The sequence below is a fragment of the Neophocaena asiaeorientalis genome, unplaced genomic scaffold (genome assembly GCF_003031525.2).
Source record: "Neophocaena asiaeorientalis asiaeorientalis breed wild unplaced genomic scaffold, Neophocaena_asiaeorientalis_V1.1 scaffold251, whole genome shotgun sequence".
NCBI classification, from domain to species: Eukaryota; Metazoa; Chordata; class Mammalia; order Artiodactyla; family Phocoenidae; genus Neophocaena; species Neophocaena asiaeorientalis.
The window spans coordinates 6,761,883-6,776,789 of NW_020173377.1; the positions used below are offsets into that span (position 1 = coordinate 6,761,883).

Below are 14,907 nucleotides of genomic sequence, written 5' to 3' on the forward strand. Positions count from 1 at the left end.
ACAACACCAAGACTAAAACAGGCAATAGAAACAGACCCACAGGAGAGTCACGTATTGGAATTATGAGCCATGGCCTTTAAAAATAACTCCGATTAATATATTTCAGAAATTAGATAACAAAATAAAGGATTTCAGTTGAGGAATGGAAACTATAAAAAAGAATGTAATAAAATTCTAGAATCAAAAAAATAATAACTGAAATTAAGCATGTTAAAGTATGTATTCATTCAGCTCCTTACTAAATAGCCAAAGAAATGCCTACATAGATGCTCCAAGAGAAATGTAGAATGAATCAAGCAGCACTACTGGAAATAGCCTAAAATGGAAAAATTAATTGTGGAATATACATACAATGGCATACTATACAGTACTGAAGATCAGCACCAACATAAATGAATCTCTATGTGTACTGGGAAGAATGTATTTATGGAAGAGTATGTACCATATGATTCCATTTATATAAAGTTCAAAAATAGGTAAAATTAATATGTGGTGTTAGAGGTAAGGACAGAGTTACCTCTCAGAAGAAGGAAGATGACTATGATTGGGATGGGACATAAAGAGGGCTTCTAGGCTGCTTATAATGTTCTATTTCTTGATCTGGGTGGTGGTTAACAAATGTGCTCACTTTATGGTAATTCCTCATGCTGTATGCCTACAATTTATAAATGTTTCTATATGTATATAAAAGTTCATAATATAATATACTTCAATAAAATGTTTACTGGAGTAAAGCAGGAAAAATTATTATTTTATAGATGCAATATATTTTCTTAACTCTGAGAAAAACATGTATCTATTCCTAACTTATCTATTTACTTCTTCCTATTAGTTTTGGTGTCTATCTACCATATATTCGATGTACCTGAGTTCAGGCACTCTATTTAGTGTCTCTAGAGGATAAAGGTCCTGTTGCATGGTTATATGGAGTTGGAGAGGGGATCTGGGGTCCTATAGCAACCGATACAGAATTCTAACCAATCTACCTGTTTTTAGCCATACCCTTTATCCCTGCCTATAGCAGTACCTAGGGCTGACAGTTCTTTTTTTTTTTTTTTTTAAAATGATAGCTGTGTTAATATTGTTATAGTTTATTTAAAAAAAAAAGATATGTTTCAAGGGTACCACATTATAATTTGACATCTGTATACACTATAAAGTGATCACTACCACAAGTCTAGTTACCCCCTTCACCACAGAGTTGACCCCCTTCACCACAGAGTTGACCCCCTTCACCCATTTTGCCCACTCCCCCAAACTCTTCCCTTCTGGTAATTACCAATCTGATCTCTGTAACTAGGAGTTTATTTTTGTTTTATTTTGTTTGCTCATTTGTTTTGTTTTTTTAGATTCCCCATATAAGTGAAATCATACAGTATTTGTCTTTCTCCATCTGACTTATTTCACTTAGCATAATACCTTCAAGGTTCATCCAGTTGTTGCAAGATTTTGTTCTTTTTTTGTGGCTGAGTAGAATTCCACTGTGTTTATATACCACAACATCTTTATTTATTCATCCATCAATAGACACTTAGGCTGTTTCCATATCTTGGCTATTGTAAATAATGCTGCAATGAACATAGGGGTGCATACATCTTAACGTTTTTGTTTTCTTCAGATAAGTACCCAGAAGTGAAATATCTGGATCATATGGTAGTTCTCTTCTTAATTATTTGAGGACTCTCCATGCTGTTCTCCATAGTGGCTTCACTGATTTACAGTCCCACCAACAGTGTATGAGGGTTCCTTTTTCTCCACATCCTTTCCAGCATTTGTTATTTCTTGTCTTTTTGATAGCAGTCAATCTTAGAGATCTGAGGTGATATCTCATTGTTGTTTTGATTTGCATTTCCCTAATAATTAGTGAACATCTTTTCATGTGCCTGTTGGCCATCTGTATGTCTTCTTTGGAAAAATGTTTATTCAGACCCTCCGCCCATTTTTTAGTCAGGTTTGTTTTTGTTGTCTGTATTACAGGCTTCAGTAATTGCAGCATGCAGGCTCAGTAGTTGTGGCACACGGGCTCTAGGGTGTGTGGGCTCAGTAGTTGTGGCTGTGGGCTCCAGAGTACAGGCTCAGTACTGTGGCACACAGGCTTAGATGCTCCACGGTATGTGGGATCTTCCTGGACCAGGGATCGAACCTGTGTCCCCTGCACTGGCAGGCGGATTCTTAACCACTGCAACACCAGGGAAGTCCCTTGTCTGTATTCTTTATGTATTTTGGATATTAACCACTTACTGGATATATGATTTGCAAATAACTCCTCCTGTTCAGTAGGGTGCCTTTTATTTCGATGACGATTTCCTTTGCTGTGCAGAAGCTTGTTAGCTTGATGTAGTTCCATTTGTTTATTTTTGCTTTTGTTTCCCTTGCCTTTGGAGTCAGTTCCACAAAAACATCACTAAGAACAATGTCAATGAGGGTACTATGTTTTCTTCTGGGAATTTTATGGATTCAAGTCTTACATTCAAGTCTTTAATCCATTTGAGTTAACTTTAATGTATGGTGTAAAATAGTGGTCTACTTACATTTTGCATGTGGCTATCCAGTTTTCCCAGCACCATTCACTGAAGAGACTATCCTTTCTCCACTGTATGTTCTTTGCTCCTTTGTTGTAAATTAATTGTCCACATATGTGTGGGTTTATTTCTGGGCTCTCAATTCCGCTTCATTGATCTGTGTATCTGTTCTTATGGTAGTACCATACTGTTTTGATTACTAGAGCTTTGTAGTCGAGCTTGAAATCAAGAAGCATGATACCTCCAGCTTTGTTCTTCTTTCTCAAGATTGTCCTGGTTATTTGAAATCTTCCGTGGTTCCATACAAATTTTAGAATTATTTGGTCTAGTTCTGTGAAATATGCTATTGAAATTTTGATAAGGATTGCACTGAATCTTCAGATTGCTTTGGGTAGTATGAACTTTTTAACAATATTAATTCTTCCAATCCATGAGCACAGAATATCTTTCCATTTATTTGTGTCTTCTCTAATTTCTTTCATCAGTGTCTTATAGTTTTTAGTATTCAGATATTTTACCTCCTTGGTTAAATTTATTAATAGGTGTTTTATTCCTTTTGATGCAACTGTAAAAAGGGACTGTTTCCTTAATTTCTCTTTCTGACAGATCATTATTAGTGTATAGAAATGCCACAAATTTCTGCATATTGATTTTGTTTCTTGTGACTTTACTAAATTCATTACACCATTTTTTCTGGAGAAGTCTTTAGGGTTTTCTTTTTTTTTTTTTTGCGGTACGCAGGCCTCTCACTGCTGTGGCCTCTCCCATTGTGGAACACAGGCTCTGGACGCGCAGGCTCAGTGGCCATGGCTCACAGGTCCAGCTGCTCCACGGCATGTGGGATCTTCCCGGACCGGGGCACGAACCCGTGTCCCCTGCATCGGCAGGCGGACTCTCAACCACTGCGCCACCAGGGAAGCCCCTAGGGTTTTCTATATATCATATCATGTCTTCCACAAATAGTGACAGTTTAACTTATTCCTTTCCAATCTGGATGCCTTTTATTTCTTTTCCTTGCCTAACTGGTCTTGATAGGACTTCCAATACTATGTTGAATAAAAGTGGTGAGAGTGGGCATCCTTGTCTTGTTCTTAATCTTAGAGGAAAAGATTACATCTTTTCACTGTTGAGTGTGATGTTAGGTGTGGGCTTGTCATACGTGGTCTTTATTAGGTTGAGGTAGTTTCCTCCACACCCACTTTGTTGAGAGTCTTTATCATAAATAAATGTTGAATTTTATCAAATGCTTTTTCTGTGTTTATTGAGAAGATGGCTCTTATTGTAGTTCCTCTCTGTTTCTTTCTTCTTCTCTTTCTCTCTTCCTTTGTGTCTCAAAGGTTTTCTTTAGTGCTATGTTTAGATTCATTTCTCATTTTCTTTTGTGTATCTGCTATAAAGTTTTTGTGTGTGTGGTTACTGTGAGGTTCACATACAGCATCTTATGTAAACTGTAGCCAGTTTTAAAGTTGGTGGCAACTTAATTTTGAACACATTCCACAGCTTTATCTTTTTACTACCGCTCCCCATGTTTTGTACTTTTTTTTTTTTTTTTGCGGTACGCGGGCCTCTCACTGTTGTGGCCTCTCCCATTGCGGAGCACAGGCTCCGGACGCGCAGGCTCAGTGGCCATGGCTCACGGGCCCAGCTGCTCCGCGGCATGTGGGATCCTCCCGGACTGGGGCATGAACCTGTGTCCCCTGCATCGGCAGGCGGACTCTCAACCACTGTGCCACCAGGGAAGCCCCATGTTTTGTACTTTTGATGACATCTTTTTGTATGCTTCCCTTAACTAATGATTGTAATTTTACTATTTTGGTCCTTTAATCTTCATGCTTGCTTTATAAGTGATTGATCAACTACCTTTATTATATATCTACCTTTTCTTAGTGAGACTTTCACTTTCATACATTTTCTTATTATTAATTACTGCTATATTTATTGAGCTTAAAGAAGTCCCTTTGATATTTCTTGTAGGGCTGGCTTAGTGTTGATGAATTCCTTTAGCTTTTGTTTATCTTGGAAACTCTTACTCTCTCCTTCAATTCTGAATGATAACGTTGTTAAGACTTCTCGGTTGGACTTTTTTTCTTTTTAGCACTTTGAATATGCCAAGCCACTCTCTTCTGGCCTGTACAGTTTATGCTAAAAAAATCTGCTAAGAGCCTTGTGCGCTTTAGTATGTAACGAGTTCTTTTTCTCTTGCTGCTTTTAGGATTCTCTCTTTACCCTTAACTTTTACTATTTTAATTATAATGTGCCTTGGTGTGTGTGTCTCTTTGGGTTCATCTTATTTGGAACTCTGTGCTTTCTGGACCTGGATGTCTATTTCTTTCCCCATATTAGGGAAGTTTTCAGCCACTATTTCTTCAAATAATTGTTTTGGCTCTTTCTCTCTTCTCCTTCTGGGATCCCTATAATGCAAATGTTATTTCACTTGATGTTGTTCTAAAGGTCCCTTAAGGTATCTTCACTTTTAAAATTTTCTTCTCATTTTGCTGGTCGGTCTGAGTGATTTTCATTGCTTTGTCTTAAGCTTACTGATTCATTCTGCTATCTCATCCAGTCTGCTGTTGAACCCCTCTAGTGTATTTTTCAGTTCAGTTATTACTTCTCTTTGGTACTTTCTCTTTGTTGAAGTCCTCAATGTGTTGATTCATTCTTTTTCCAAGTTTGATAAGCAACTTTATGATCATCATTGAACTCTTTGTCAGGAGACTTCTTATCTCTGTTTCATTCTTTTCTTTTTCTGAGGTTTTATCTTATTCTTTCAATTGGAACATATTCCTCTGTCTCCTTATTTTGCTTTATTCTCTGTTTGTTCCTATGTATCAGGTGAATCAGCTATCTCTCCCAGTCTTGAAGGAGTGGTCTTATTTAGGACATGTACTGTGGGTCTCAGAAGCACAATCCTGCTTGGCCACCAGAGCCAAGCATTCAATGGCTGCCTCCCTATGTGGGCTGTGTGTGCCTTCTAGTTTTGGAGTTGCGGTGGTACACTAGTGGGTGGGGCTGTTCCCTAGACTGGCTGCAGTGCCCAGCCAAGGCACAGCCCTAAGGGTGGGGTTCCCAGCAGGGTGGGCCCACTGGCATAATAGATTAGAGGGAGAATTCCAAAATGGTGCTTGCCAGCGCTGACATTACAAACTAGCCCAAGATTGCAAAGTGAATCAAAAATTGGCAGATTAGGGCTTCCCTGGTGGCGCATTGGTTGAGAGTCCGCCTGCCGATGCAGGGGAGGTGGGTTTTCCTGGGAGTGTTTCAGTCCTGGGAGAGTGTCCCAACTGGTTCCTGCCTCTCCAGCAGACGCTTCGAGATTAGTAAGTAGGACCCCTTCACCTATGATCCATGTGCTTTTCAATTGGTGTTTGTGTCCTGTGGGTCAACTGGTTTTTGGGTCTGTTGGGTCTGCATGTGAGCCCTTTAAGAGTGGGTTTCTGATCCCTGCAGTTCTATAGTTTTCCTGGACATATTCCCCATTGGTTTTCAAAGCCAGGTGTTTTGAGGTCTTGTCTCTCCTGTGTAGGACCTAGCGGTTGGGGTGCCTGATGTGAAGCTCAAATATCCTTCTCCTCAGGGAAAAGATCCATAACCTTGTGATCGCTCCCATTTGTGGATTGCTGTGGCTGGGGTGTGGTTTTTTTCCCTTGCGCAGACTTATCTCTGCTTCTCCTACCTGTCTTGATGCTGTCCTTTAACCCTTTGTTGTGGAGACTCTATTCATCCGGTTTTCAGGTCCTTTCTGAGACAATTATTCCATATGTGGTTGTAGATTTGTTGTGTCTGTGGAAGGAGGTGAGTTCAGTATCTTCCTATGCCATCATATTGAACCCTCTCCTAGGACAGCCAATTCTTTATCCTCCCTGAGGTTCTATGTTATGAATCTTACTGGTAAATCTTTCTGAAAACCTAAAAGTTTCAGCTTTCTCTGCTCTTTTAAGTCAGTTGTCACTCCTCAATCTTACAGAATTTATGAACATTTTTATCTGTTGTTATCTCCTCTTCATCCTGGTGGATTTATATGTTATAATTTTATTGCAGCTTAAGGGAGAATCAGAGATAAAAACATGTATTTAATCTGCCAATTTTTTTTTTTTTTTTTTTTTTTTTGCAGTATGCGGGCCTCTCACTGTTGTGGCCTCTCCCGTTGCGGAGCACAGGCTCCGGACTCACAGGCTCAGCGGCCATGGCCCACGGGCTCAGACGCTCCGTGGCATGTGGGATCCTCCTGGACCGGGGCACGAACTCACGTCCCCTGCATCGGCAGGCGGACTCTCAACCACTGCGCCACCAGGGAAGCCCTAATCTGCCAATTTTTGATTCACCTTTTTCCTTACATTTATGAAAAGTTTTAATTAGGTTATGATTTACCTCTTATGATCTGATGTAGAATTCACCTATATTTCTATAAATTTTGAGGTTTCTTATTAGCTGGGTTCCAATTTTTTTTTAAATGAAATCTTTCACTTTCTTGTATAGCCTTTAAGTGGTATGTGAGTGGCCATACTTCCTGGCTTATGATCTTTTTGTGGAACTGTAACTGCATTGCTGTGTTTTATTATCAAATGAAATTTACAGTGTTCTGTTCCACAGAATGAAACACAGAAGGATTTCATAGGCACTCATCCAGATGGAGCACAAATCTAAAGTCTACATGCAAACTTCTAAGAAATCACCTTTGCCATCTAATGTGCAGTCCTGTTTCCTGGGCTTCTAGAATTGATTTTGTTAAAAATAATCCCAGACGAAAATCAAAAAGAAGCATCAGTAGTTTCTCAATACTTTCAGTTGTTTAAAACTATCTTAGCAGGAGAGTTTGTGCTGCTTTATGAATTCTAGATGGCTCAGTTTCCTACAGAGTATATTTATTAATTGTTTAATGAGTAATTAATGTATTATTTCCAGTTTCTTTAGAAATAATATGAGGAATAACTCAACCATCTTTCTATTTTAACATGATCATTAGAAAATTAATATAGTAATATAATTTCAGTCAAGATGAATAAGCTCTAGAGATCTGCTGTACAACACTGTACTTACAGTCAACAATATCATATTGTATACTTTAAAATTTGTTGAAATAGATCTCATGTTAAGTGTTCTTTCCACAATTAAATAGAGTAAGATAAATTTTCAAAAACCACTACCATGTACTCTTACTGTCCAAAGGCATGTCTAATTTTTTAAAAATTGAAGAATTAAAAAATCTTGATAGCAGCTTGAACATACCATCTTTATCAGCAGTGTCTTGAGGCCTGCATTTTAAAGTGAAGATCTTCCGTAGCTTACAGTTAGCTGAGACAATAATTCCATCCAGTGACTGGAAAACTGCTCCTTTGAATATTTCACTGGTAAATGCCACCAGGTCAATGCATAGATTGCACCACTAAAATTAAAAAGGGAAAGAGGAGTAAGTATTATGTAAAATCACATAAATGAAATGCAAAGTCCAGAATTGAGGCAATTGTCTGGATCAACCAGCCCCAAACCAATTTTCCCCTTTAGGCAAATCTATCTGTTTTGGCTTCGATTTTCTTAAAAATTGTCTTGATTCTTCCAAAGAAATCATCATGATCTAAACTGTACACTGGTCATCTGGCTAAAGAGTTCCCATTGTGAGACAAGGCTTTGACAACTTAGGGAGGTAACTCTAGATCAGAAGGCAGTATGCTAGTGGGAAGCTAATTGTAGATGCATTAGACCACTTAAATCTTGAAAATCAAGGATAAGTAGCCAATTGTTCCTTCAAGAGGACTAATTTGATCAAAATTAGCCACTTATATTTGTTAAAAAAAAGCACGGATGAAACTGAAATTAGAAGCTGGGTCTAAACTGCAGCCATTGCTGTTTATTCATAACCAATTAACCTATTGTACAGAAATAGATTCTTCTAAATAATTTGTAATTATGCCAGGTATTTGCCAGTTTTTAAAGTACTCTTGCAGGGACTAATTTCTGCCCATTAAATAATTAGACCCCTCAATACTTCATCAAATAAATTCTCTAAATTGTCTTACTGAGTTAAAGAAAAGGAGCAAATAATTGTTTAGTAAAAAAGTATGACATATATAAGACAGCTGGGCAAAAGCAGAAAAAAGGATTTTTGCAGTTAAAAGAAAAGTAGTATTTAAAATTGTCTGTGCTAAATATAGATCAATGGAACAGGATAGAAAGCCCAGAGATAAACCCACACACAATAAAATTGTCTGCTTTGATTAAAATATTAGGCTCCTCCATTATTTGCTTAGAAGCACAGTTTATATAAGGTCTATTTTATTAACTTATCAAAATTAAAAGATATATTAATTGATACAGGAAATAATGTCATTTTAAAAGTGAAAATCCATTTAGAAGTATTGATTTTAATATGGAGGAGAACCTGAGCTTGTTTCCATAGTAGAAAAGTAAAAGAGATTGCAGTAAATTATTGATTAAATATGTAAAATTATTTTCTTTATATATGTCTCAACAGTAACATTTTATTCCCAGGTGATGAGAATGCTCTAGTCTTTTGGGGAAAAAGGAGTCAGTTGTAATAAAAGGTAGGAGATAGGATTGAGTGTGATGTAACAATGAGACTGGCTTGATCAGCGGAATGGTGTGCTCTGGGGAAGTGTGGGAAGTAATGTGGGATAGGGCAGTGAGGCCAGGTTCTGGAGGAGCTGGAAGATCAAGAAGAGAAACTTGGATCCTAGAGGGTCAAGTGTCACTGTGGTTCTTGAAGGAGAATGTGAGAAAAGTATAGTATTGGAAGTCTGGACTAACCCTGACGCAGGAATGTTTGGGGTGGTAGAGTGGTACTGGGAAGAAGGCTGAGGCAGAGTAGAGACAGACTGAGGCACAGAAGCACCAATTAGTCTCCATCAGTCATTTAAGCATGAAGTGAGGAGGGTCTGGTTTGAAGGCTAGCATAGGAAGTGAAATGTAAGGGACAAATCCAGTATGCATGCCATATGGTAAAACATCATGGCTTGGTAAAATTCAGGTTATATGGAGGTACTGGGGTTTCCAGCTATCCAACACTAATTATTAACATTATTATACTAGCGCTATTATTGTTGTTACAAATTTGGGTTCCATTCCTTAAAAACTTAACATTATGCCCCAATTCCAATCTTTCAGCTGGTTTGTCCCATCAGGAATCGCATTCATCCATTCTTCCCCACAGGTGCTAAGTGCTTATCAGGTGTTAGACACGGGCTTAACAAAAGTTTTATACAAAATGTAGCCCTTTGTCACTTTTCCACTCATGCAATCATACTGTCAACTTTTAACGCTTTTTTCTCTCCTTGTATTTTAAAATAATACCTCTTGATTCATCAATTTTAGACATTATCTGCTGACTTCCTATTATGGTAGATAAGATTTTTAGCTCACTTATACACCTAACTTTCCTGACTCCATCCTCCCTAGATAATTATCTCTCATTTTTTCTCTTTCTCTCTTTTCTTTAAAATTCATATTCTGTGTTTTCCTTATTGTGACTATGGAAATATTGTACACAACTGAGCCAAGTGATGCCCTATGATTACCTTTCCTTTCCTTATGCAACTTTAGATTTCTAGAGTTAATAACTGCTTTTAAATTATCTTTCTTTTTTGAAATAAATATTTTGAGTCTTCCTACATCTAGGAAATGCTTGGAGGTGACATCTGAGTTTCGTTTTGAACAACTAATAAGGGCTTCCAGGCCCAGGGAGGTATGGGAATGTGTTGGGCATTTTTTCTCAGGACCCTCCCCCTTTATTCTCTGCTTAGATGAACCCTCCAGCTGGCTGCACCTGAAGAGCCAGTCAGAATCTGCCAGATCTGCTTGGGAATTGGTGTCGACCTCCTTTAAACAGTGCAAGTCCAGGAAACCAGGCCCTTACCTTCTACACCCATTTTTTTCTCTTTTTTTCCACAGTTTTATTGAGACACAATTGACATCACTGTATAAGTTTAAGGTGTACAAGTGTGATGATTTGATTTACATGTATTGTGAAATGATTACCACAACAGATTTAGTTAACATCCATCATCTCATACAGATACAACAGAAAGAAAAAAAAACATTTCTCCTTGTGATGAGAACTCTCAGGATCTACTTTCTTAACAACTTTCCTATATAGCTCGTCAGCAGTGTTAACTATAGTCACCATGCTGTACGTTACATCCCTAGTGTTTAGTTATCTTATAACTAGAAGTTTGTACCTTTTGATTACCTTCCTTCAATTCCTGCTCTGCCCTCACCCCTGCCCCCCACTACATCTAGTAACCACAAATCTGATCTCTTTTTCTATGAGTCTGGTGGTTTTTGTTTTGCTTTGTTTTCATTAGAGTCCACATATGAGATCATACAGTACTTATCCTTCTCTATCTGACTTACTTCACTCAGCATAAAATGCCATCAAGGTCTATCCATGTTGTTGCAAATGGTAGGATTTTCTCACTTTTTTATGGCTGAAAAATATTTCATTGTACATATATGCCACAACTTCTTTATCTATTCATCTATAGACGGACACAGGTTGTTTCCATGTCTTGGCTCTTGTAGATAATGCTACAATGAATATGGGGGTGCAGATATCTTTTTGAGTTAGTGCTTTTGTTTCCTTTGACTGTGTTCCCAGAAGTGAAGAATTGCTGGATCATTTGGTAGTTCTATTTTTAAGTTTCTGAGGAACCTCCATACTGTTTTCCATACTGGCTATACCAATTTACAATCCCACCAACAAAGCACAAAGGTTCCCTTTCCTCTGCAATCATACACATTTATTTCTTGTCTTTTTGATGATATCCATTCTAACAGGTATGAGTTATATCTCACTGTGGTTTTAGTTTGCAATTACTTAATGACTAGTGATGTTGAGCATTTTTTCATATACCTGTTGGCTTTTTGTATGTCTTCTTTGGAAGAAGGTCTATTCAGGTCCTTTGTCCATTTTAACTGGATTATTTTTTTGCTATTGAGTTGTATGAGTTCTTTGTATATTTTTGATATTAACTCCTTATCAGATATATGGCTTGCAAATATTTTTTCCATTTCATAGGTTGTCTTTTCACTTTGTTAATGGTTTCTTTTGCTGTGCAGAAGCTTTTTAGTTTGATGTAATCTCAGTTGTTGTTTACTTTTGATTTTGTTGCTTGTGTTGTAGGTGTGATTTATACACTTCCTATATATCCCAGTCAAACTGCTTTTATTCCCTCTGCCTGGACTTCATGCTTCATGGAAAGTATTCAACAAATAATGGTATGCATGTGTGTGTATGAATATATGAAGACACGCATATACATACATGCCTACACAAATACTTTCAATCTTTCATTATATCATCATTTGACAAACACCATAAATGTGTGAGAACTGGTAAGTTATTTAGTGAATCCATCTCTTAGAAGTACAGATGGGAGTAATTCCTAAAAAAGATGGGAATATCTTTCACAAATCTTCCTTGGTTAGAGGTAATAGAAAATTTTTTTTAGTTTAGTGGATAGAATATTTTTTTTTGGTTTAGCTGATATTTATAAAGGTTACAATTTTCATAAGCTTCCACAAATAACTCATTATTCATATAAATTCTGTGATAATTTTCTGAAGTTTTAGAAAAGAGTACAAACTCTCTACTATCAACAGGTGGGTTATCTGAATTACAGCTGATCTTTATAAAATATTTTCATTACCCTTGGGGATATCATTCACTCTTAAAATCCCTTTTTTGACATTTTTCTTGATCTCTAATCACTTTATTCCTATGTGCAACTCTAGGCCATCAGGGAAGAGCTCTTGATCTAAAATATTTATAATTATGGGCCCTTAAGAAATAAGCACAGGAAAGACAGCAATCTTGATAAAGAAGAGACAGTTCTGTTTAGTTTGTTTCTTGGATTGATAAGAGAGTTTACGGTATTTAGTTCCAGCATGGAATTTTACGTGAAACAACTGACTGCCAAAGGGTGAAAGCATTATTCAAAGCATCAGTTTCTAGTTTTTACTGAAATGTTTTGGCCATATGGCTTCATTGTACTGGTGAAACACATGCATGCACGTGCACACACACACCCCTGCGCGCACACACACATTCAAGAGCTTGCAATAACAAGCTCTTGGTTGTCCCAGAACTCTTTTGATTTCCTGTGCCCCTATTCTCTGCCAATACCGTAGGAAAGATCTGAAGACAACTGGATTCATTTTGCCTGTGTGTAAAGAGCCTGAGTCGCTAACAGTACACAACTCTAGCCAGCATTGCCTTGCTAAAAAGGAATGACAAACAAAAAATTACAATTTCATAACCTAGAAATCCTAAAGTGCATCTTTCCCCAGAATTTTAGAACCTCATTCTGTTTTCATGCTCCTGAAATAACAAAAAACAAGGTTTTAAGACTGTTATTCTTGCTCCTTTTAAAATAATTTTTCACTTTAGCTTTAATTTCTCAAGAGAAAATCTGATTACAATGATTTTATCTATCTTTTTCACCATCATATTGTGTTTATTAAGTGGTGTAAGCAGAGAGATTGCAATAGTAATTTCCACATGGTCAGGGGAAGTAATTACCTATTACTAGTGTATTAAAAGCAATTTCTCCAGGAAAAGTAAATCACCACAAGTCCTTATATGTAGAGAGGGGAGTTGATGACTGGAGGTCGGGGCTGCCAGGGTAGTAGCTCATGGCTGAACCAAGGAAAGGCAAATTCCTTGTAGAAGTGTCATCATTATACCTGTTCAGCAATCAATCTCTACCTCCAGTTCCTATCCTCCTCCAGCAAGCTATCTCTTCCTGAAACAGCTGTCCCATCTTTCTCTTGCTAATCCTCAAGTCACCCTTTCACTGTGCCCTTTGAAATTCTTACTACTGAAAAGTACCTATATTCTTTATATTCTTCTAAGGGTCCTACACACCTTACCTTAACTGAAACCTGGCTTTTCTCTGAGATATTACTTCCCCTTCAAGTCTGGAGTTGAAGTTCACTTATGCAGTTCACCTGCGCTTCTACAGCCCCCTATTCTGAGGCCATGGGGCGGGGTGGCACTAGAAGAGAGTTTGCTCTTCTGACTGGGAACCTCTATCTTCTTTGAAGGCTGAGGCATTGCAGAGACAGGCTCTTCCACCCTTTCAGCTTCACATCACACCCCAGTCACTCCTTCTACCTCCTCAGGTACACAAGCACCATCCTATACACACATTCCTGGAAAATACTGGGACCAGGTTCATCTTACCTTCTGATTCAACACCCTAAAAGTCCCTTAACCTTTTCTTAAAGTCTTCCTCTCCTCTTCACTCCTTAATCCACTCACGTGGCCATATTTTGAGATTTAATTTAATTACCCTGAAATACTTTAAAAATTCTGAATTATATTCTATTCCTTTATCTGTCTGTCAACTCCTTCCAGTTAACCTCTACTGACGACACCTTTTAAATATATTCTTCAGAGGGATGCAAGAGTTTGGGCCCTGGAGCCAAACTGTCTGGATTTGGATTCCAGTTCCACCACTTACTAGTTATATAATCTTTGCAGTTACTTGTCCTCTCTGTGCCTCTCTTTCCTTATTTGTAAAATGGTGATAATAATGACAAATCTCTCATACAGTTGTTAGGATTCAATGTTTAAATACATGTAAGCACTTCTAATAGTGCCTAGCATATGGTAAATGCTCAATGTATGTTAACCATATGATCTTTTTGACGTTCACACCGTGAAATTCATAGACATTGAGGGTACAGTTCAATGAGTTTTCACCATTTCATACATCTGTATGCCATACCCTATCAAGATATAGAACATTTCCATCACCGCAGACTGATCTTTTGCGCAGCTCTCCTATCAATCTCAGCAGTCATACCGTTTAAGGGCAAGTACTAACTTCTTTCACTTTAGGTTAGTTTTGTCTATTCTATTACTTTATATAAATGAAATCACAGTAAATGGCTTCTTAGAGTTAGGCTAAGACTTGAGGTTCATCAGTGTTCTTGCATGTACTGGTAGTTCATTCTTGTTTTGCTGAGTAGGAGCTCACTATGAATAGACCACTATTTGTTTGTTCAGTCTTCTGTTGTCGGACACTTGTGTTATTTCAAGATTTCGGCTATCATAAATAAAACTGTTGTGAAATTCAAATTTGTGTACACATATTTTCATTTCCTTGAATAGACACGAAGAAGTGGAACTGTTGGGTCAAAGGGTAAATGTTTAACTTTATGAGAAACTTCCAAAGGTATTTCCTATTCTAGGACCTTTGAATTTCTATGTAAATTTCAGAAGTATCTTCTTAATTTCTGAAAAAAAAAAAAAAAAAAAAAAAAAAAAAAAATCTAGGAATAAATCTACCTAAGGAGACAAAAGACCTGTACACACACAATTATCAGACACTGATGAAAGAAATTAAAGATGATACAAATAGATGGAGAG

General features: G+C 37.5%; 1 protein-coding gene across 4 annotated transcripts in view; it reads right to left on the bottom strand.

Annotated features, from left to right (window-relative positions):
• The window catches only part of CFAP20DC (CFAP20 domain containing), a 252,459-nt gene that overhangs the window by 132,378 nt on the left and 105,174 nt on the right, over positions 1-14,907 (bottom strand). For all 4 annotated transcript variants that reach the window (XM_024746270.1, XM_024746269.1, XM_024746268.1 and 1 more), the window contains exon 6: positions 7,749-7,905. In XM_024746270.1, the coding sequence (XP_024602038.1) occupies positions 7,749-7,905 (157 nt within the window). The remainder of the gene's footprint in view (positions 1-7,748; positions 7,906-14,907) is intronic.